Raw genomic sequence first — 24,848 nt, 5'->3', positions numbered from 1 at the left:
TGGAAGAATCCTAACATCTCTTTACCGAATTTGTGGTAGGTAGGTTTCAGTCCAGGATGGGAAGGTGAGATGTTGCTGATTTGTGACCAGTTGTGTGTTTGTACTTGACGTTCAGTTTTACCCTCATTCAACCTCTTTTCAGTTCTTCCCGAGGTTCAGAAATCAGCGAGGGGTTGGATTACAACATGCTTTCTCTCATCCAGTTAACATGAGTTGCGTTGGGAGATGTGTCCTAGCCACTGGGTGGGAGTCCGGACAGTGACAGCGCAAGGTTGGGGTAGAGCACGGAGAACCTCTCCCCTAAGCAGAGGGTCACCCCCGTGCGTGATGGCACCCCGCCAGTACTTCGTGCGGAGGGCGGGGCGGGGGCGGGCGCTGGGCAGGCAGGGGGAGTTGGTGCTCTGCCAGCCAGAGCTCTGGCTAAAAGCCTCATGCTTTCCTGTGCTGCTTTATGGAACGTGCCACCTGTACCGTCCAGAGCACAGGATCAGGTCCTGTGTAGGATTCTGAAGCTCAGAGACTAGGGTTCTCTGGGGAAGATGATTACATTTGCAATATTTCTGATCTGCTGTGCTCCCGTCCCTCTAAGTCTCCGTCCACACCACCCAGTCACCTTCATTGGAAACTGCCACAGCCATGACCAGTCTGTCCAGCCCCAAGGGGATGTGGGTGATGAGGTAGGTCAGCATGTCCACGAGTCCCGAGACCCCAAAGAACAGGTACATGGTGCTGTGCTGCCAGTTCATGAGCTTTACCCAGTGGTCCTCGTGGGACAGGTGGAGGTGGGGCCCGTCCGGAACAAACTGCTCTGCCAGCATGCCTGCAGGGAAACGGGAGTGGAGGTTAGGGAGGGAAGAACAGCTCCAAGACAAATAGACGGCGAAGTGACCCCGAGTCATGGCGAAGGTGGCCCACGGCTCTGTGGACCTACTCTGCTGCCTCAGATGCAGCTGTTTCGGGATAAAATACGTATTTGCTGGGGAACCTGTGCAGACATGTTGCCTTTGTTGCCGTTCCTTTGGGGGAGGGGGGAGAAACGGCGATAGGAACGCAGCCACACAGGTCCCCAGGACATTGTCCAGCAGTTGAGATGACAGCAAGGCATTGCCTCTTAAGTGAGAATGTGGCTGATGCACTCTCTGGGCGTCCCCTCTGCCAAGCGGGCCGCGAGGTGAACCTGGAAAGGGACAATTAGGTGGAAAATGATAGAATGCCAGCGAGACACACTGCAGGTGAAGATAGCCGTGGCAAGCCCAGCGGCTTCCGGGTGTGTGCTTTTCCTGCGCCCGGGGCGAGCTCGGAGCTGAGGGCCCTTCCCATGGCGCTCGGCCTCTGTCCCAGACCCTGGGAGAACAAGGCCAAGACCACACCTTGGTGATCCTGGCCACCCTGTAGCTCAGGAGACGGGGCTGGCGCACAGGTGAAGCAGTGCCACAGGGCAGCTCTCACTTCTTGGGAGCAAAAGATTCGCCTTTTGCCTGGTGCCCAGAATGTTCTCGGAGCCTAGAATAAGTCCTCCGTGACAACGTTCTGGACCGTTTCCCAAACATTTCTTTCTCAGCCCAGATCCCCACCTCCTCTTTTTTTTATTAATATTTATTATTTATTTACTTATTTGGCTGCACCAGGTCTTCGTTGTGGCATGTGGGGTCTTTGTTGCCACGTGTGGGCTCTTGGTTGCGGCATGTGGGATCTAGTTCCCCGACCAGGGGTCAGATGCAGACCCCGTGCATTGGGAGTGCAGAGCCTTAACCACTGGACCACCAGGGAAGTCCCCAGCCCCTTTCTGAATTCATGTACAAAGGATGAAGGTGCTGGTGGAAGCAACCCAGGAAAAGGACGTCCCAGTGACAGGAGAGCAGAAGGCCTCCGAGAGCAGGGACTGTGTCTGTTCCCCCCACTCCACCCCACCCGGCACCCAGACAGCGAGCTCCTGGCACGTGGCAGAGGCCCCAAGAGACCGTTCTTGGATGAGTATTAGTTTCACATAGCAAGGAGGCTAAATACCATTTTCCTAGCTTTTCTAAGGCCAAGTTGATGCTGTCCTTTACCGTTTAAGCCACATGGGCCCTATCATTTCGCAGCTTCAGAGAGACGACAAAGCCTTTCCGATGCCTGGGTGACTGGTGAAGGGGACATTCAGCTAGACTACTGCCCTTGCTTCCGTTCCTTGGAGAAACTGTAGGCCAAAGGGGACAGGTGGCAGAATGTAGCTGCAGGGTGAGCTCCCTCCTCACTCACGTGATGGGCCGGTCCTGACAAGGAATTCTGCCTGCTCTTGACACCGCTCGTTGTTCCGCGAGGGCCACCAGTGGGCTGGATGGCTGTCAGGTGACCATGGGAGTGGGTGGGTTTGTTGGAACGGGGCGCAGTGAAGGAAGGTCCCCCTCAGGCAGCTGTCGGTTGGCTTTTCTCACTCTCTTCCACTGCTTCTCTGACTAGCCTTCCAGCATGAATCCCCATCTCTAAGCACTTGAGATTTGGGGATGGAGGGTACGAGTTGGGTGTTAACCACTCCTGAGGTTCTAGTGGAGGGAGACAGCTGGGGGGAAGAAAGATGACTTTTCTAAAACTAAGCTCCGTTTAGTACCTTCTCATAACTCACGTACATGAGCTTAACTCTAATTTGTTCTTCTTTTCTCTTTCTCTGTTTTGTCTTTTTCATAAAGTATGTCTTCTATTTCTACAACTTACGCCTGTGTTCTTACAAATTATACCTGTATCCTCCTAGGGCAAAGAATGCTGCAGTCTATGTGGTAGTTTTTCATAGTGTGAAACTTAGAACCATGATGTAAGGTGCTATTAAACTGTCAATGTTACTAAACTCGGTACACAGTAGATGCTATGGTAAAATATTTAGTGCCCCAAATTCTTGTTATGTTATCCTGCCAGTGGAGACATCCATTTTTCACAGGGTCCAGGAAGTGGGTTACGGGTTCTGGGTATGACAAGGAGATCCCTGGGCCAAATGACCCCCTTCCTTACTGATGACTGAAAATAAAGTTCTGATGGCGGCCTCAGTGACCTCAAGACGCTGATAGTGGTGAGTCAGTCGGCTGCTCTTCCCCTTTTGGTGAAAGTACTTCAGTGGGTACTTCACTGACCACCACAGTCCAACTATCAAGAAGAAGCTCCCTGGGAGAGCGTGGCCCTTGAAATTTGCCATCGGGGTCCCAGGATACCTAAACAATAAAGGGACAGCTGTTAGGTGGCTGAATGGGGAAGACATAAATGGATAATTTGGCAGGAAACACAATCCGTGGCCGGGGATTCCGAGCTGTAAGCCATATTGAGAAGGAGCCCCTTATTCTCATAGAATAAGCCTGTGTTACGTCATTGAAGTCTTGTCCGCTCAGTGAGTTACAAGCCCAGGAGAATACCACTGGCCCTGAGGCTTTAGAAACGTGGGTAAAATAGGAGGGAGGAGAAGGAGGTTGGGTAAATACTTCCTGATCTTAGAGTAGAAAAGCCTTTCTAAACATAGAGGTAAAGGAGGGAACTAGAAAAGAGAAAGTCATCTGCATAAACATTTTACATATAAAACACATTAAAAGGCACACCATTTGGCAAAACATTTGCAATAGCTGTGATAAATGGATATTCCACTACAGAGCCTTTACAAGTTAATAAGAAAAAGACCGTAGAAGAATGGGCAGAAGACACAAACCACATAATTCACAAAATAACACAAATTGATAAATCACTGTAAAGATAACGCAAGTGAAAAAATATTTCTCACCTAATTTGAAAATTTGAGGGTTTTTATGCAGCCCTCTAAGTATAATTGAATATGGTCATTCAGATTTGGTAAAATGACAGGCTATTCAGCCAGAGATGTGTGGAGAGCCTGTATCAGCCCTTCCATGACTCATTTCTAGGGTTTTCCCTGTTAAATTCCTGGTTGGTCTGCTGCTCACCCCAGCTGTGCACTTCCCCTGCTCATTCCCGAGTGTTCATTTCCATGCTTAGCTTGTGAAGCCAAGCGTTTGACCCCCCATCACTGCCCTGAGCTGTGTCTGTTTCCTGGCAGCCGAGCAACTTATTTTCATGGCCAGTACCAGCATATTTAAAAGTCATTGAGGGCTTCCCTGGTGGCGCAGTGGATGAGAGTCCACCTGCCGATGGAGGGGACACGGGTTCGTGCCCTGGTCCGGGAAGATCCCACATGCCGCGGAACGGCTGGGCCCGCGAGCCATGGCCGCTGAGCCTGCGCGCCCGGAGCCTGTGCTCCGCAACGGGAGAGGCTACTACAGCTAGAGGCTCGCGTACCGCAAAAAAAAGTCATTGAGTGAGGGGGACTCTTGTTAGGGTGTGGCCGCAGAACCCACAGCCTTCCACTGTTTAGCTGAACTACTTCATAATATTGCCGCCTCAGCATCCTTTTGTGTGGCCAGTGTCCTGGAGGGGCCTTAAACTGACACCGGCCCCTCCTGTGAGCATGCCCTTGAAACAGCTGCAGAGTCACAGTGATAGTCTCTTCTACGTCCCAGGGCCTTCCCCCTGGTGGACCCCTTGGATGAGCCCCCTGCAAAACTTACGAGAACCCTGGTCTTTTTGGTTTGAATTGTGCAGTCTGGTTTCCCTGGGAACCCTGAAGCACTCCATCTGTGGACCTTAATAAAGGCGTATGTCCCAGTCTGGCCTCCCTCTGCCTGCACCCTGCCTTGACCTCCCACCCTGTACTCCTCCAGGGCTGTGAGTAGTCAGCTTCTCTATTTCGGTTCTCTTGTGGGCTTTTGTCGGACTGAGGCTCACGATGCGACATCCAACATTCCAGGACTCTTATTTAACAAGTAATTTAACAATCACCACAGCTCAATTCGTTGTCTACCTTTGGTCAATTTTCCAGTTCCCTGCAATTGTTGGTTTTGATAATTTTGTCTAGTGCTGTGCTTATATTTTGCGGGGCGGTGGGGTGGGTGTTTTGCAGAAAGGAACTGCCTGTCTCTTTATGCTGCCGTAACTGCAAGGCCTTCTCATTCTTTTTTAATCCTCTACTGAAAAACATTAAAAAAAAAAAGCTCCACTTTTCATTTAATGTTTAACACAGGTCCCTTTCCAGGTCAACCTGTTACACTCCTTTGTTTTCCTAGTCAGAAGTGCAGAAAAACCAGCTTTACAAATCCTCCCTGCCCTTCCCTGTTTTTCTGAGAGGCAGAACCCTAAATGGAGGCACAGTCCTTGTCTGCTTGTGTGGCGTCCGTACCAATTTGTCAAGCCTCACCCTTGCCTTTTACCTGGTTTAAAATTCATGCCAGTGGATCGTAGGGCCTGCAGCATGTCTGAAGAAACTCCTTTTAACTTTCTGGAAGGCTGAGGACGTTGATTTGATGGGGAAGAGGAGCAGGGGAGGTAGATTTCTTCCATTAACAAATTAATAGGTTATTAGATTAGCTACATTATAGAACGTCTAGAGAGAGAGGACGGGTCCAGTTTCAAAAAAGGAACAAGACAGTAACTTCAAACAGAACAATAAAAATTTAGACTTTCAATAATTTGGATAATACCATTCAGATAAAGTCCCTGAGAAGTCTAGCTTAAAAAATAATTTAAAAATATTAAATAAGAAAGCAAACCTTTAAGGGGTGAGTGCCCTTGAATACACAGAATGGTGTGGCCATTGCACAGTGAGATACGTCAATCTACAGAAAAGCCACAGGTAGGAAAACATTAGAAAGTGCTTCCACAGAGACAAATTCCCTTACTTTTAATATGTTTACTCTCTTTTAATATTACATGAGATGGAATGGGAGTATGAAGGGAGAATTAAGTGTTTTGAGGGGTAGCAGCTTTGAGCTAAAGCTGGAAACCAAGCAGGCTAGAGGTTTAGGCAACTTTTCATTTCACGTCTGGGGAGATCACTGGAGAAGGAACATTGTCTGAGTAAGGTTTCACCAGCTTTCCTTGTACTCCTGGTTTTTAACCATTTCCCCCAGTCTGCATTCCCTTTTTTTCATTTAAAGTAATTGAAATGGAAGATAAGGTAGAAGGTGCCAGAGGAAAAGGAGGTGAGAGTGGGGAAGAATGGGGAGCATGGAAAGAGGAGGGAGGGAGAATTGTAGGAGTAGGGGGTGATGGTGCAGAGGAGAGGAGAAACTGTGGTCGGTGCCATTTGCCTGTAGTTAAAAATAAAACGGTGTGGTGCCTTTTCTTTTTTAATAAATCCAACATTTCCCCCTATTTTAGATGGGGAAAGTAGGAATTGTGAAGGAAAGGGTGTATGTAGATGAGTGACAGGATCAGAAAAAGGAGCAAGAAAAGAGAATTTTGTTCCTCATGTGCTTTGTCTTTGCAACCTCCAAAATTAGCAGGATCGAGGGCTTGGCATTCATGGCAGGGGAAGAGTTAAAGCCAATTTCCTCATTCCTCAGGATACAGATACATAGACTACCAACTACACAGCCTGGATCTCTGCTTAGTTCCAGTCACACCTGTGACTTACGTTATCTTCACCATGGAATGTTACGTAACCACTAACAAGAATGAATTAGCACTATACCTGCTGTTCTGGGAGGTTTTGCACGAGTTACTGTTGGGGGAGACATGAAAGGTGGAAAAGACTGCTTATAATGCGACCCTGTTTTGTGCAGCAGTGAACGTTCCGCATATCTGTATACACATGTGTACAGGTGTATGATTTGCATGAACGGGGAAAGCAGTGTGGAAGATAATTCGAGGGTATTTCGTGTTCATTGAGCACTTTTGGCTCTGTCTTCTAGGCATGTGGTATGGTTGCACTTTCTGGCCCCCTTGCGGTTGGGTGGGGTCTTGTGAGTTGTGAGCGTAGGTGATGTGTTACTTCTGGGCTGACCTGTGTAATTGCCAGTTCAAGACCCCCAGAACAGTCACCTCTCCCTCATCACTATCAGTATTCATGACGGTAGCTCCTCCGTCAGCCTAGATCCCAGAGTGAGGAGACACGGAGCAGAGCCCCAAATCAGCCGCGATGAACACATGGCATGAGAAGTAAACGGGAAAGCATCACTGAGCTCCGTGGACCGTTATTATCCAGCAGAACCTAGCCTGTTCTGAATCATACAGCTGTATACTAGGCTAACGTTAACAGGTGGGACACTCAGGCTTTTGTAGTTTTTTTTTTTTTAATATTGAAAATCTTTATTAAATCCAGGGAAGAAGTAGTTGTGGTGCCATAAGAATGGCAGAAATTGTACCAAAAAGGTGCCAAAGACAATTGTGGTAAATTCTCTCTGAGCTGCCCTGACTCGTCACCTCCTTTCCTACCTGATATCACATAGATGCATTTTCTCTCTTGAAATGGTTCTTCCAGCCCCACCTTACTGTCCTGCCTAAAAAGACAACCTAATTCGAATTCAGGCACCCAGGGGTCTGTTACATTGCAGGGCAAACCTGGAGGTCCATTTCTCGAGTCCAGTAGTTCTCTGTCTGTAGGGGACCGTTTGTCTGAAGATTGATTGATTGATGGCTGCGTTGGGTCTTCGCTGCTGTGAGCGGGCTTTCTCTAGTTGCGGCGAGCGGGGGCCACTCTCCGTGGCAGTGCGCAGGCTTCTCCTTGCGGTGCCTTCTCTTGTTGCATAGCATGGACTCTAGGCACGCGGGCTCAGTAGTTGTGTGGCACACGGGCTTAGCTGCTCCGCGGCATGTGGGATCTTCCCGGGCCAGGGCTCGAACCCGTGTCCCCTGCGTTGGCAGGCGGACTCTTAACCACTGCGCCACCTGGGGAGCCCTGCTGACGTTTTTGATGGTTACCGAGCGGCTGGTGGTGGTGTTACTGGCATCTGGTGGGCGGAGACCAGCCACTAGACATGACATCTTACAGCGCACAGGACAGTCCCCCACAGCAACAGATGTGCAGTCCTGAGCTCCTAGTGATGGGGTTGTGAGGCCCTGCTGTATTCAACGTCAGCTTCCTATTCTCCTTTTTTCTGGAAGGAAATAGAAATTAGGCTGCCTGCCTTTCTCTGTTATTTATGCCAGGGTGTTCTTCTCCCTTCAGAACTTTACGGAGTATAAGCCCACTTCCCTAACAGTTTTTTTCTTAGCTGTCCATATCCTTTTGTTTTTTGTTTTTGTTTTTTTAAATAACAGCTTTATTGAGATATAATTCACATATCATACAATTTACCTAAAGTGTAAAATTCAGTGACTTTTGAGTATATTCACTGAGTTGTGCAACCATCACCACAGTCAATTTTATAATATTTTCATCACCCCCAAAAGAAACCTTTCACCCATCAGTCACTCCGTTTCCCCCAATCCTCCCTCCTGTCCCCCACAGCCCGAGGCGGCCACTAATCTACTTTATAGATTTGCCTATTCTGGACATTTCATATAAATTGAATCATACAGTATGTGGTCTTTTGTGCTGGCCTCTTTCACTTAGCATGTTTTCAGGGTTCATCCCTGTTTTCCAAAGTGGCTGCATCACTTTACAATCCCACCGACAAGGTATGAAGGTTCCAGTTTTTCTACATCCTTACCAACACTTAATTATGTCTATCTTTTTTAGTTCAGCCGTCCTAGTGGGTGTGAAGTGGTAGCTCATTGTTTTGTTCCATTTTGCTTCCCTAATGATTAGTGATGTGGAGCATCTTTTCATACACTTATTGGGCATTTGTATATCTTCTTTGGAGAAATGCCTGTTCACATCCATTGCTCATCTTAAGTTGGGTTATTTGTCTTTTTATTGTTGGGTTGTAATAGTTCTTTATATATTGTAGATACAAGTCCTGTATCAGATACATGATTTGGAAATATTTTCTCCCTTTCTGTGGGTTGTCTTTCTTTATTGTGTCCTTTGAAGCTCAGAAGCTTTGAATTTTGATGAAATCCAGTTTATCTTTTTTTTTCTTATTTGTACTTTCTGTGTCATATCTAGGAAACCACTGCTTAACTCACCATCATGAAGATTCACTCCTATGTTTTCTTCTAATATTTTTATAACTTTTGCTCTTATGTTTATGTCTTTGATCCATTTTAATTAACTTTTTAGGTACGGATCCAACTTTATCCTTTTGCATATCTAGTCATCCCAGCCATTTGTCGCAAAGTTTCTTCTTTCCGCCATTGAATTGTCTTGGTGGCTTTGTCTTCTCTTTTACTCTTGAAAATGGATTTCATCAATCTTCAGGGGAGGGCTTTGCCTATAATAATGTCAAACTGTGGTGAAGAAAGAGTAATTTAGCTATTGTGACACATATATTAACTTTTTTTTTTTTTTTTTTGCGGTACGCGGGCCTCTCACCGCTGTGGCCTCTCCCGTTGCGGAGCACAGGCTCCGGACGCGCAGTCTCAGCGGCCACGGCTCACGGGCCCAGCCGCTCCGCGGCATGTGGGATCTTCCCGGACCGGGGCACGAACCTGCATCCCCTGCATCGGCAGGTGGACTCTCAACCACTGCGCCACCAGGGAAGCCCCCTATATTAACTATTTTAATAGAGTGTTGGGACAGTAAAGGGAGGACTCCAGTTCAGCCTGAGGGAAAGAGGAGGAAGATTACAGAGGGAAGTGTCACTGAAGCTTCCTTGAAAAACAGGTAAACACAGGTACTATGCGTGGAGTTCTAGGCAGAGCAGACAGCACATGCAAAGGCTGAGAGGCAGCTGCAGCTGATCATCTCTGCGGCTGGGTGGAGCTGCTCACTGTTTCTGCCCTGCCATCCCCACCGTCTTTACCGAAAACACCAGGTGGCTTTCTCTTCCATGGGGGGAATGCATTAAGCCTCGAAATTCGATTGGGAATGGAAAAAGACAGTCTACTTAAAAAAGTCAAAGACCTTGGCTGAGTCCTGTAAACTCGCTGAATCTCAGTACCCCTCCTTCTAAAAAGGGACATTAATGTCTACCTCACAGGGATCTTGTGAGGGTTAACTGAAAATGTCCAGCAGCTCACTAGAACAAGTGTGTAATAAATGTCAGTTTCCTCTCTTCTCTGGTGCTCTTATACCCATTCCCGCAGTCCATGGGGGAGAAACCTGGGCTTCTCTCTTAGGAGAAGTAAATGATTGAACCAAAGCTGCTGTCCTTTGCTTTGAGTGGCTGACCCTAAGGTGGGGAAATCACTGTTGAACCTTTACCTCACCTTGGAGAGGGCGGTGGTTGAGTGTATTTTTTTTTTTTTTTTAAATGGGAACAGGAAGTGTGTTTGGTTAGTAGGGAGCAGGTTATGGGAAGAATATGGCATATTCTTTTACTGCAGAACATGGTTTTTATACTTTCTGAATCTGTCCTTGCCAACGGAAACACTCAGATGGTTTCTGGTTTGCGTTTACTTTGGAATACAACCAACCGTGCCTGACTGAGCTTTCTGTTCCTCTGCAAATAACAGGGTTGATACCCCTCATTGTTCTATGAGCTGCTTGTTAATAGAATGTGGAAGAAGCACAAGGTGCAGTGTTGAAAGTTCCAACAGGCTGATGTGACCATGGCTTAGTCCTGAACTTCAGGCACGGTGTATCCCTGCTCTACACTAGCCTGAGAGGCCTTAAGCAACTCTGAAGTCCATCACTTGTCTTCAGATTTTGACAGCTACTGTGTCATTGTTATTTTCTCTGTGGGGCGGGTCCTTGAACAGCGTGGTCAGAAGGAGTAAGACCGGAATGAGTCTGAACCTTGTTCTGGCATGAATTCATGATGATATGGAAAAGATCACCATGAACAAGAGCTCAGTGACCTCCCAGCTCGGTTGGGTTCCTAAACAAAAGATGTTCTCATTTCTGCTTGCCGCCCCACCCCCTGCCACGTGCACCTATGAAATACTAGAGTCAATGCTGCGTGCTGAGTAAATAATCAAATGAATAAGAAGGGATCCCTCCCGTCAGGGAGTTTATAATCCAGCAGGGAGCTATATACTTGTGAAAAATTGAACGTCATGAGATATACTGACAGCAGTGCTTGGGGACATGAGTAGAAAGTGAATAACTTTCACCGGAGAATCTGAGAAGGCTTCATGGAGGGGGCTGGCGTTGGATCTGGGCGTTTCTCGATTGCCTCTTTCAAACTTTCGAGAATTAAGCGATCTTACTGGAATCTTGAATTAAGGACTGAAGAACAAGTCTTGGCTAAGTTCCATTATTTCTCAAGCTCTAATAAAGAACTTTGGCCTCTGAGTCAGAAGACCTGGGTTCTAGTCCAGGTTTTGCTGTGAACTTACTCTATGATCTTGAGCACGATACGTAAGCTCTCAGGATTTCCTTGTTTGTTAAATGGGTATAGTTTGGAAGAGGTAACCTCCATGGCCCTTCCTAGTTCTAAAATCTCTCTTCTGAAATGAAAAATGAAAAGGAATTAGAGCAGGTTGAGTCATGGCAAGGGAAAATGGAACTCAGGTTATGGATGTCAACAACAGAGATGCAGTTACCAGTTGCCGCTTCAGCATACGTTAGAGTAAAAGGGGCATCTCTGGACTTGAATGGTTGGCTTATTTTCCAAGCAACAAGCAAAAAAGTTTAGTATATTTCCCTTCGTTCCCTACTTTCTGCTTCACTAGCAGCCCTTCTTGCCATGTGCAAGTCTTCCTCCCGTCTCCCGTAGACTAGTCTTTGAAAACGCATAGCTTCCCTTAAACCTGAGTTCGGCCAACTCCAGGTCAACCTTTTCTCTCATTCTGTTAACACTGAGAATGGAATATTTCCTGCCAGGTCAGTAAACAAAGGATGTCACCATGGTCAGCGATTGCAGCCACCACAGACAGTGAGCTGGTGAGCCCTGAGGGGACTCAGGATGAGAAAACACAGGATACTGGCCCCAGATAGCTGAGGTGCACATCAAAGGAATGATTTCAGTGAGCTCAGACTCTTGCATTTTCCCATCCATAGAAAAGCGCTAAATTCCTTAACTTGGGATATCTGGTTTTCTTTAATTTACAATAATTGTTTGACGTTCAGACTACCTGCCATTTGTTGCAAAACTCCTATATATCCTAGCTCTCCCCTCACCTCCTTGGAGCACTTCTCTCAGGGTTACTTGAGATGCTGCCTCGTGGGCTTGAAGTGCTAAAAATTCCCACCAAATAAAACATAACTCGCAACTTCTAGGTTGTGAATATTTTTTAAGTTGACAACATCATTGAGACTAAGGCATCATCACCTCAATTTCCTCTCCTTCACCTACAAATTCATACATACCCACACCCATTCTTCTCCTCAGACTCACCCCTCCTCTCATGGACCATCCTCCATCTGTGCTTCTGATTTCATCCTCACCTGTGCCCTCTGGGCCTCGTTCTGTCGATGTGAACTTCTCTCACCCTTTATAGCCTTTTCCCCTTCGACTATGACCAGGCCCAAGACTTTTTCACACAAAATAATAACAGAAAAAGGAAAAAGAACAACCGTGTGTCCTTCTTCCTAGTTACTATTTCAGTCATAAGAATAATACATCTAATGTATATAAAAGGTACAAAGAATAATTTAACAACTGTGTCCCACGAGCCAACTTAAGAAATAAAACATTCCTAACATCCTTGGGGCTTCCTATTCGTTGACCCCTCCACCCCTCCTTTTTTTTTTGGCCGTGCCATGCGGCATGTGGGATCTTAGTTCCCTGACCAGGGATTGAACCCATGCCCCCTGCAGTGGAAGCGTGGAGTCTTAAACACTGGACTGCCAGAGAAATCCCCCATTGACCCCTCCTTGACCACCTCCCCTTATTTCCCCCTGAGAAGCAACCATCATCATGAATTGTGTGTTTAGCATTCACTTCTTTCTGCTTTACTATATACTGCATACATTTACTATGTACATTATCTCCAAGCAACATATAATTTTGCAAAATTTTATGCTTTATATAGTCAAAATATGTGGATCTTTGGGGAGAGGGATAAATTGGGAGATTGGGATTGACATATACACACTACTGCATATAACATAGATAACTAATAAGGACCTGCTGTATAGCACAGGGAACTCTACCCAATGCTCTGTGATGACCTATATGGGAAAAGAATCTAAAAAAGAGTGGAGATTGTATATGTATAACTGATTCACTTTGCTGTACACCTGAAACTAACACAACATTGTGAATCAACTATACTCCAATAACAATTAAAAAACAGAAAACATGTAGATCTTTTCCTCATCATCTCACCCAGTTAGTAGCCAATAAATAACTTTGATAATTATTTACAGATAATTAAAAACAATCTTTAATATTAAAAATTACTTGAGAAGTCATTAATTATTGAACTCAATTACCACTTGAATGACATTTTCTTTGGATAGAAAGGAATTTGGGTGGTTTTGTGTAATGCAGTCAGATATTGTCAACATCAGTTAAGTTTCTTGAAAAAAACCTGGAAAGACAATTGCTGACTCCATTTGGTCCTCCCTCTTCACCACCACACTGAAATTGTATTCAAATGCCCTCTATTGTTTCATCCAATGGAAATCTCTAAAGTAGTATCTAATAGACCTCTTTTCTGTTCCCGAGGCTACTCTGTAGTTGACACTGTCAACTAGTTACTTATCTTTGATATTATCTATGCCCTTTGGCTTTTGTAATGCATCTCTCCTGGCTCTTTCTGTTCATCTGCCATAACCTTCTTCCTGTCCTTTAACACAAGCAGCCTCGGGTCCATTTTATGTGTCTTCTTGTCTCAAGAACTCACACCTACCCATGGTTCATCTTCCACGTGCACGCTGATGACGCAGGGACTCTGGCCCTGACCGCTGAAATTTCAGACTCGCATATCTAACCACCTGCTGATGCTGAAAGGACAGACATGAATGGAAACACAAAGCTGCTTCTTGGACACCTCAGAGTCAACATGTCCCAAACTGAATTCCCCATCTTCCTTCCCCACCAGATCATCTTCTCTTCTGTATCCCAAACTCAGGTAATGGCTTAGCATCCAGTCACTCTCAAAGCCAGAATCCTGGGAGGGGGTGGTCATCCTAGATTCCTCTTTGTCCTTTGCGCTGCCCTGCAGTGTCCCAGTTCCCCGAGAGACTAGACATTCTGCTTATTTTGCTTCCCCAAATTTTCTGGTGTTCTCCCTTCTCCTTTGATTCCTACAGCAGTGATCTCATTTAGGCTCTCGTGGTCTTTTGCCTGGACTACTGCACCCCCTCTAGTCCTCCCATCCATAAATCCTTCCACTCTGCAGCCACCGTCACCTACTTAAAGTGTGAATCTGACTACAACACGATAGAATTTAGAATATTTCTTTGACTAACCACTTCATGGATTTGCATTGCGTGTCCCCAGGTCTTGGCTGTTGGTGTGTGTATCCAGCTTCATCACCCATTTCTCCCCACCACGACCTTTAAAGTATGCTCTTGACCTGTGCTATTCCCTCCCCCTAGTATGTCGTTCTCATTTCCTCTTCACCTGGCTTACCTTTACTCAGTTTTCAGTAGGTGGGCTTATCTCCTCTGGAAAGCCTTCTGGAACCTCCAGGTCAGGCTATGTGCTCCACCTCTGTGCTACCATACTACCTCAGACATCTTGATTTTTATCACTTACCGTGTCATATTAAAATTACACATTTACACGTCTTATTAGACTATAGCTCCTCAAGAGCAGAGACCTTATCTGCTTCATCTTCAACTTCCCATGGCTTAGCACAAGCCTTAACATACAATTATAGTTCCTGGTCTGAACTGAACTGATGCAACTTAGCTTTGATCCTGAATCATAGGGAAACTATCTCCTAATCCAGGCATTAAGAAGGTTGCTGGTACCATTGCTTTTCCATATAATTTTTCAGCCTAGATAAGTGCTTACAAGAACATCTTACAAGTGCTGTGCCTCTTTGGCTGGTGTGGGGAAGCCCCTTCTCCCAAAGGAATATCTGATCTTACAGGTCCAATATGGCGTACCATTCTAGAGTGTCAGTTTCACCAAAAGATTTTTGGAAAGAGTTTTTTTGGGGTCCCTTTTTTTTTTTTTTTTTTTTTTTTTGGCATTAAGAGAGGCTTCACCTTACGCCAGGCTGTTCCTTGCTAAGCCTCTGTGTCGAGGGAGCATATGTTCTATGGTGAGTGGTAGTGTTTAATAAACACTAATCTACAGGTCACTGTATTACGCTGTAGCCTAGTTCTTGTTCTAGAGCCTTCCATATAAAAATAAACAACCCCAGTGAGACCAAAGCATAGAAACGATCTCAAAAACAGGCAGAAGAGAGAGATTTTTCCTCCTGGGCTGAGTGAGGTTTGAAAAGGTGTCTGCCTCAGGCAGGGTAGGTCTTCAGAAATTAGTACACCACCGTGCTTTGTACAAAATATGCCAGGTGGTAGATAAAGGAAGGGGAGGGAAGGTAGGAAAACAATGTTAGAACCAAACAAAGAGAAGGTTTGGGTCAAAGTGGGGACCAGATCAGGGAGAGTGGAAGGAAGCGAGGGACAGGACAGCAAGGCACAGAGCACGAGGAGGGAAAAGAGTCAAACAGAACTGTGGCTACAGATGGGATGGAGGTGGGGTGTCTGCCGAAAACCCAAGAAACTATTACATCTTTAGTAAGGTGATAAGGGGGCGTTTTCACCCCTGGAAATTCTACCTGGAGTCCTGAGTTTGAGATCTTCCCAGTCTGGGTTCTGACAGCTGTTTCAGACATCAGATTTGAGAATGAGGTAGAATCCTCCCAGAGGGAGTGACAAAAAGATGCAAAAGGAACAGAGGAAACAGCAAGGGGACAAGTAGGAAGGGCTAATTTAAAATGGATAATGGGGAAAAACCCAATAAATTGACAAAGGAAAAAATAAATTAAAAAAATGGATAATGGAGTCAATTTAATTCAAGCCATGTATATTCAGTGCCTGTTATGTATCAGGCATTGTTCTCGGGTGGAGGATCAGAGGTAAGACTGCGCCCCAGCCTTCAAGGAGTTTGCAGGCTTCTTTGAAGGTGTCTGAGAAGGAAAAGCCAACAGTAGAAAATCCAGTATCTAATGCTTTCACCTTCCAGTTAAGAGGTCTTTGAAAGCTAAACCAAGAATCATTCCTGTACCATTTCTGTTACCTGGTGCTATAAAGCTTTCTCAGCAAAAAAAAAAAGAGTGACAAATCTGCCCCAAGTTTTGATTGTCACATGTCAGGCTGCACAAGGGGAAAAGGATATGGATTTGGAGAGTGACCTTCAAGGGCAGAAACTCTGCCCCCAGATCTATCACCAAGACATCCTCCAGAGGTATTAGGAAAATATCTTCCCAATATAACCTCCTAAGGAAAAATACTAAGCTAATATACTTTTCCATCATAATTAAATCTTCTCCCAAATGACCTACTAAGACAAACACTATCCTGATACGGAACTTCTCCAAAAGCCCTAATTTATCCTGGATTAATAAGTATTTCCTTGTAGGTGGGTAATGAATGTTTTGCAAATGGTTATTACAAAACAATTACTGATACATGTGCTCACAGGACTTTCATTGCCCTAGGATCTCAAACTTTTTTTTTTGTAATAGAAAAAAGCTGTGTCTCTGGAAGCCTTCTGATGGTCTCTGTGCTGCTGATAGAAGGTGATGCATAGAGGGGCACAAAAGCACCAGGTACTTCAAAGTGGGGGGGGGGGAGTCAAGAACAAATTCTGGTTTTGAATCCTAGACTACCACGGAGCCACCTCGAAACAGGAACCTCTACTATTAAACAAATTACATAATAAATCAGTCTAAGTTATCAATGGCCTTCTCTCAAACAAGAATAAACGGCTTTCTAACGAGAAACTGATTGTACTAGAAAGCTGCTAGAGACATAATGATAAGCCATCAAAAAAAGCCTGCTCTGCCTAATCACTCTGCAGTGAGGCTCTCCCATCTGTAAGACACACTCACAGACTGCGTGTTAGTACAACATTCTTAAACATGGACATTTGAATACTGCTCCCAACGTGAAAGACAGAACCAAAACAACAGAAAAGGGGACTTTGAAAATAAACACAGACATTGTAGGCAGCTGAAGAAAACTTTTAAAATGCAGATATGATAGAGTTAATTTAATATTTTCAGAGAAATATGAGGAGATACTGCATACATGAAATAAAAACAGGATGCTATTAAAAAAAATTGGAAGTTCCCCTCCACCCCAAATTAAAGCCCTTGGGAATTAAACATATGATGCTAGAAATGCAAAAATTTAATAGAAGGGTTGGAAGATTTATTAGAACTAAATGACAAGATTCAAGACAGATTCAAGAGATCCAACATCTAAGTAATTAATATAGTTTCAGAAACAACAGAGGGAATTATATAACAGAAGAACTGAAGAATATGATTTTTAGATTGAAAAGGTCTTTAAAGTACCTAGAACAATGACCAAACCAAACAAGAAAAGCCCAGCATCAACTTACAACATCGTGAAATATCAGGACGTGAGGAAAAAAAGAAAAGAAAACCCTACAAACGTCCAGAGATTAAAACATAAGATGCCAAAAATCAGAATGGCATTAGCTTCTCAAGAGCACTATGAAAAGGTGGAAGGAAATGGAGCAATGCCTTCAAAATTCTGAGGGGAAATTACTTTCAGTTCATCAAACCATCAGTCAAGTGTGAAGGAAGAAAGATGACATCTTGAGTGCACAGGGTCTCAAAAACCAACCAAGTCTTGTGGGGCCTGAATCTTACCCACTTTAAGAAAAAGTCCCCATTAGGAAACTTGCACAAGCCTCTTAGATAGCCTCATCCACCAGAGGGCAGACAGCAGAAGGAAGAAGAACTACAGTCTTGCAGCCTGTGGAACAAAAACCACATTCACAGAAAGACAAGATGAAAAGGCAGATGGCTATGTACCACAAGAAGGAACAAGATAAAACCCCAGAAAAACAACTAAATGAAGTGGAGATAGACAACCTTCCAGAAAAAGAATTCAGAATAATGAAAGTGAAGTTGATCCAGGACCTCGGAAAAAGAAAGGAGGCAAAGATCTAGAAGATGCAAGAAATGTTTAACAAAGACCCAGAAGAATTAAAGAACAAACAAACAGAGACAAACAATACAATAACTGAAATGAAAACTACACTAGAAGGAATCAATAGCAGAATAACGGAGGCAGAAGAACGGATAAGTGACCTGGAAGACAGAATGGTGGAATTCACGGCTGTGGAACAGAATAAAGAAAAAAGAATGAAAAGAAATGAAGACACCCTAAGAGACCTCTGGGACAACATTAAATGCAACCACATTTGCATTATAGGGGTCCCAGAAAGAGAAGAGAGAGAGAAAGGACCTGAGAAAATACTTGAAGAGATTATAGTCAAAAACTCCCCTAACGTGGGAAAGGAAATAGCCACCCAAGTCCAGGAAGTGCAGAGACTCCCATACACAATAAACCCAAGGAGACACACACTGAGATACATAATAATCAAATTGGCAAAAATTAAAGACAAAGAAAAATTATTGAAACAGCAAGGGAAAAACGACAAATAACATACAAGGGAACTCCCATAAGGTAAACAAGCTGATTTCTGAGCAGAAACTACAAGCCAGAAGGGAGTGGCATGATATACTTACAGTTTGGACAAATGATTAATCTCCAAAATATATAAACAGCTCATGCAGCTCAATGTTAAAAAAACAACCCAATCCAAAAATGGATAGAAGACCTAAGTAGACATTTCTCCAAAGAAGACGTACAGATGGCCAAGAAGCACATGAAAAGCTGCTCAACATCACTCATTATTAGAGAAATGCAAATCAACACTACAATGAGGTATCACCTCACACCAGTTAGAATGGGCATCATCAGAAAATCTACAAACAACAAATGCTGGAGAGGGTGTGGAGAAAAGGGAACCCTCTTGCACTGTAGGTGGGAATGTAAATTGATACAGCTACTATGGAGAACAGTATGGAGGTTCCTTAAAAACTAAAAATAGAACTACCATATGATCCAGCAATCACACTACTGGGCATATACCCAGAGAAAACCATAATTCAAAAAGACACATGCACCCCAGTGTTCATTGCAGCTCTATTTACAATAGCCAGGTCATGGAAACAACTTAAATGCCCGTCACCAGACGAATGGGCACTAGTTCCGTAAAAAGGAGCAAAACTGGGTCATTTGTTGGGACGTGGATGGATCTAGAGACTGTCATACAGAGTGAAGTAAGTCAGAAAGAGAAAAACAAATATCGTATATTAACGCATATATGTGGAACCTAGAAAATGGTACAGATGAACCGGTTTGCAGGGCAGAAATAGAGACACAGATGTAGAGAACAAACGTATGGACACCAGGGGGCGAAAGCGGCGGGGGGGTGGTGGTGGTGGTGGTATGAATTGGGAGATTGGGATTGACATGTGTACACTGATGTGCATAAAGTGTATGACTAATAAGAACCTGCTGTATAAAAAAATAAAATCCAAAAATTAAAAGAAAAAAAAAGTCATTGAATTACAAAGTTGGGTGTGAAGGTGAATATTTACATTGAGGAAAGACATCACAACAAACAGGAACCATGGAGACTCAGGGCTCTCTCTTTTAAAATCTCTTTAGAAAATTGAGCAAAAATGCCTCTCGATGGCAACCTGGCTCCCTGCCCACATCCCCGACAGCTTGCAGTGATTTGCAGCCCTCGCAGTGGCCCCATGACTTCATCAGCTCTGGGTAAAGCTGCCTCTGCCTCCATGCATCCTTCCTCAGGAAACTATGCTCCAGCAGAACCAAGGAACGGAGTCCAAGGCATGGACTCCAAGGGACAGGAATCCTGTACAATCCACAGAATGCCAATGAGGGAGCTCCCAGGGTAACAAGGGGCTCAGAGAAGGACCAGTTCCAGAGAATGGGGGGAGCTGGCTGAGCAGGGATTTCCCAAGGGAAAAAAGAAAACTGGCTACTTACTTGGCATTGACTAACTCTACTGAGAGGAATTTTACCATCCTGTCGAAGGTTGAGCAAGAATTAGTACTCAACACTTAAGCAATTGAAGATGTAGCCATGACTAACTCCAGGACGGTAGAAAAGGTGGTACAAGAGAGGAGGTGTAAAAATCATGGTTTATCATATGGCTCAGTTGTGAGTGGTATTTACGTAGTCATAATAATGCAAACACTAAACATTAGTATATCGAAAAATATTATGATATAACTTGATATATTGGGACTTGCAAGAAAGGGAAGTGAATGTGAGGTAGAATTATGAGGGTATAAGAGAGCTAAAGCCACATCCTTCAAGGTAGGATGTCAGTAGATACTATCTAGAACTGTGTGTGTGTGGCCGGGGGGTGGGGGGAAGAGCCAGTATTTGCATGTTATTTGGGAATATGGTAAACATGAGAAAAATGTAGCCGAAAGCATGGAAAGTAGTTGCCTCTGGGGATGCAGCTTAGTATAAACTCCATAAAAACCTCGTAGAACTTTTAAGACTATACATTTATTTGTTTTGACCAAAATAGAGAATTAAAAAAAGAGAGTGATGCCCCAAGAGGAGTGAGACAGAAAGCTGTTGGAAATAAAATGAAGGTGCCTCTGCTAAACTACCCCAAATTCAGTGTGTTTTGAGTTGTGGTCCTGTGACCACCTGCGTTCAAATTACCTGCAGTGCCAGTTTATCATTCAGATTTATAGACCCATCCCAGACCTAAGTAATCAGCATTTCTCAGGGCAGGACTTGGAACCTACAATTTCAGAAAGTTCCCCTAGACCCACTGCATTATCTATTGCTTTTTAGTAAAACAAACAACAAAAAATAAATAAAATGAAAAAGAATAACAGATGTAGAAACAGAGTCAGTGACCCATAAAAAGCACCATGGCAGACACTGCTATTTGCTTACCCGATATCCATTCTTCCTAATTAACAGAATCCCTATCTTGTTGTATTGGCAACATGTCCAACGAAAACACTGGATTTTCTCAGGCTCCTTACAGTTTGGGGTAGTTGTGTGACATAGTCTTTATACCAGTGAGATGTATAAGAGGGCCACTGGGTGGAGCTTCCAGGGAAGATCTTAATATTACAGTAAGTTCCCTACATACAAACGAGTTCCGTTCCAAGAGCGCGTTCCTTAAGTCCAATTTGTAAGTCCAGCTAAGTTAGCCTAAGTACCCAACTAACACATTCAGCTATATAGTACTGTACTGTGATAGGTTTATAATACTTTACACAAATAACACATAAAAAACGTACACAAAAAATAGAACAGTTTTAACCTTATAGGACATACCTTGAAAAGTACAGTAGTGTACAGTCCAACAGCCGGCATCCAGGGGCTGGCATCGAGTGAACAGGCAAGAAGAGATACTGACTGGAGGAGGGAGAGGAGGTGGGAGACGGTAGAGCTGAAGGACTGACAGAGGGCAAGCTGCAATTTCACGTGAACTAACTTACGTGATTGGACATGCGAACACATGTTCGCATCTTTGAAAGTTCACAACTTAAAGGTTCGTATGTAGGGGACTTACTGTATTATCAAAAAGGGACAGACTCAGCTGGTACATGCCTTCTGCCTTTCTTTCTGTTAAGCACAGAAGAGGTGCCTGTCCTTCAGTGAGGACGAAAGCGTGCTAAGGGTGGAAGGAGCCTGCTCTGGCCCTGGACTTTGCACCTGCAGACCTCTGGTTCTCTGAGAAGAATAAACTCCTTACTTATTAAGCCCCCAGAGTGGGGTCTTTTGTGACTTGTAGCTGAATGAAATCCTGCTGACATCTCATACTTGTTCAAATGTGTATTGGATATACTGTATGTTGCACACATTTCTTTGAGTGCCTTGGGCACTGTGCTAGGAATAATACAATGGGCCAGACAAATAAGGCTCTTTCCCTCATGGAACGTGGAATACAGTTAGAGTAGAAGAATCTACAGGTGTCTGAGTCCAGGATTCAGAGGGGCTATAGTTTGCTGTCACAGACCCTAAAGCAACAGAGTCAGTCGAAATAAACCACTCGATTTATGTATGTAGGAAATCCTCAGGGGACCACATGCCAGAAGGAGCAATAGTCTGGACATTGGGAGACCTAGGTTTTCTCTGTAATTCATTAGCGAAGTACATTTGGGGAAGCTACGTGGGGTGACTGCTTAATTTTTCCCGAATCCACTTTTCTTCTTTGAAAAACAAGAAGATTGGGCTCAGCTCTAAAATATTTTGTGATTACATTGAACAAGGATGGCCATGAAATATACCAGACAAGAGTGTTACTAAATTTAAACTCTAAGAGTTCAAGTCAGAGGATACATTAAACAAATCACAAACAACTGCCCACTCCAAATTAAACAAACAAACGAAGGGAAAAAGGACATGCTGGAGGGAGTTCTGGTTTGAGACCCGGCTTTGCCACGTAACAGCTGAGTAACCCTGGATGGACACTCAGTGTCTAAGTCTCAGTTTCCTCATTTATAAAATACGAAGCAATTATACTCCAATAAAGATCTATTAAAAAATAATAGAAAAATGAAAAGCATACTAAAAAAATATAGGGCTGTTACTCTGACCTCAGAGTGCTAAGGAAAATGCCTGGTACTCTGTAAAGCCCCATTATGATTTGATACCAGCAAGATATTGATAATGGCTTAGAAATCTAAATCCTGCTAGGGGAATACATGAGTGTGCTTTGATGTTTTCAGTTTAATTCTTCATTACACAAGGCAGAAAGATCTTTTGAGTTTCCTTCTGCCTGCCATAGTGTACCTTGTGACCCATTTTATTTTTACATAAAAGAATAGGCAAGAGAAACAAAAACAGCTAAAGTTGAAATCATCTCTGTTTGTTTCTAGCCCCAGTAAAGGTTGGGGGAAAGGGTTGGCTGGTTAAAAGGGAAGCTGGGTTCAAACGAAGTGTGGAAATTACATCACTTACCTGCGGCCTCTAATTGTCCATATTCAGTATGGTATAGTATTGTGAATAATCTGGGTTTTGCCTTATAACCTGTCACAAGTGTAGATGGGAAATTTGTCTACATATGCAGCCATTAGCCGATGACGCAGTCATGACTTCCATTCTCTTACCCACAATTATAAAAAGTTTTTCAGTAACAGGAACTTTGGCTGTGGGAGTGGTTCTACACATGGTAAAATTGATCGTATCCATTTTCAACAAGCAGATGCGTTTGAGAGAAAGAGACAATCTTTTGATTACAACCAACGTAGGTAACATCTGTACTTTGACCAACTGAGCATGGCAGCCAAAGTGAATGTGAAGGTGGTGGGGAGATAAGAAAGCAGAATTCTTTCTTCCTCTTTATCCAACCCTTTCGCCTCAGCCCTTGCCAAATCCTGACAATTTCAAAGTGCTATTTGCTAAGATTAGGCAAGACACATAACCAAGGATATTGGGGAATACTTTAAATAAAGTTACTGGTGCCAAACGTGAGATTCAATAACTTCACCTAGTCCATCACAACCAACATTCCCCAGAAGGGTCGGGGAGGAACCCGCAGAATATAAGGAAAAATGCAGAGTATGTGATAAGTGGTAATACCGTTCCCACCGCCCATGGAAGAAGTGCGAGGAAATCAAAGGTCTTTAAAAAGAAAACTGAGTGCTTGCCTCCTGTAGTACCAGAACAAATAATGCATAACCAGAAATAACGCCTTTTTCTCTGCTTATGTCAGGTGCTCTCCCCTTGTAAAATTAAGGGGCCTTATTCAACAAAGCCCTCATATCAGTTCCATATCTTTTCCAGAAACTTTAGGAACAGAGGGTAACTACATCAGATTATTACGCAGAGGAACTCTCACTCAGGAAGAGCTCAGTCTGAAGCAGGCCGCACCCCCCTATCTCAGAGTGTATTATTTTTCTCCCCAGCAGTGTTCAACATGGTACAAAACCCAGAATATACTGATATGTTGCACATCTGGTTAAAAAGAGTACACGTTTCCTTTAACAATAAGACCTACTACTTATTGAAGTGAATGCAAAAACACAGGTAAGATTCTTTTGTCACTTTATGAGCCCAGCAGAGCGGTGGGTAGGGCAACGGGGCAGACGGCCAGGGATGTGGGGAAAATGGCAGGTGAGGGCAGTGGTGGAAGAGAACAGGAAGGAAGTGGTCATTTCTGGCTAAAATTTTAAAATTGTTTATTTCATAAGGGGTTTCCATTGCTGAAGCACAACCCTTCTTACATGGAGGGCTAGCTCCTGCCTCCGGAGGTGATCACTCTGGACCCAGACGGGGACACCTAAAACTATTTTCGGGCCCCACTAAACCTCTCCAACCACTGCTAGCCTTCCCCCTTGACCCCTCGCATCCCTCTGCCCACTGGCCTGTCCGTGAAAGCTAAATAATGGCTCAGGGGACATTATCTGTCAGTTGCCTCTCACTGTTAGCCTCAAGGCTTGCTGGCCTAAGGAGAGTATGTGGTGGGCGCATTCGCGGGGGGCGGGCGGCGCCGGCCCGGGGAGGGTCGGGGAGGAAGTGCCGCCGCTGCGAGCCGCGGACTCAAGAGAGCTCCGGTCTCCGGGCGGGACACGAGTCATCACCGCGGGGGGGGCTCCGATCCTCGGGGCGGAACGGAGGGCAGGGGCTTCACACTTGGAAGCTCCTCTCACCGGGCGACATGGTCGCCCTGCCAGGCCGGGGTCGCGACAATATTCACCCCAGGGCCGCTGGCGATCGGCCACAGGTGCGCGGGCGCGGAGGGAGCCTCCCAGTGCGGCCCCACCTCTGGCCCCGAGGGGGCCCTCGGGTCAGCTTCCCCACCCCTGGACCTCCAGCGCCTCCCTGCCCTCCCCAGCCGAGCCCCCTCCCCTGGCCGAGCCCCTCCGCGTCGGAACCCCTCCGGGCCGAGCCCCCTGCCCGCAGCCGGCGTCTCACCTGCGCCGAGCGCCTACGAGCCGTCAGTCCGTGGCCGCTTTGCGCGCCGAGTGCAGCTGCCACCCCGCAGGTGCGAGCGCCCCTCCCCGCCCCGGCCGCCGCCAGCCGGTCCTCCCCCAACCCCGACCGCCCCTCCCCGCACCTGCCCGGGGGCCGGGCTGCCCGTCTCAAAGTCCGCACTGTC

General features: G+C 45.1%; 1 protein-coding gene across 2 annotated transcripts in view; it reads right to left on the bottom strand.

Moving 5' to 3' along the window:
• TMEM45B (transmembrane protein 45B) overlaps window positions 1–24,741 on the bottom strand; it is a 27,710-nt gene extending 2,969 nt beyond the window's left edge. Inside the window, exons 1-3 of one of the 2 annotated variants that reach the window (XM_024740789.1) lie at window positions 24,665–24,741; window positions 2,986–3,182; window positions 614–820 (exon numbers count right to left, since the gene is read on the bottom strand). In XM_024740789.1, the coding sequence (XP_024596557.1) occupies window positions 614–820; window positions 2,986–3,166 (388 nt within the window). In that variant the 5' untranslated portion in view covers window positions 3,167–3,182; window positions 24,665–24,741. Of the gene's footprint in view, window positions 1–613; window positions 821–2,985; window positions 3,199–24,664 lie in introns of those variants that run through there. The other variant, XM_024740788.1, reaches the window with a different exon arrangement.
• Between the last annotated feature and the right edge of the window lie 107 nt (window positions 24,742–24,848).

This window comes from Neophocaena asiaeorientalis, unplaced genomic scaffold, assembly GCF_003031525.2.
Source record: "Neophocaena asiaeorientalis asiaeorientalis breed wild unplaced genomic scaffold, Neophocaena_asiaeorientalis_V1.1 scaffold308, whole genome shotgun sequence".
Taxonomy (NCBI): domain Eukaryota; kingdom Metazoa; phylum Chordata; class Mammalia; order Artiodactyla; family Phocoenidae; genus Neophocaena; species Neophocaena asiaeorientalis.
The sequence above is the reverse complement of the archived record's forward strand: the minus strand, read 5'-3'. Positions and strand labels throughout refer to the sequence as shown.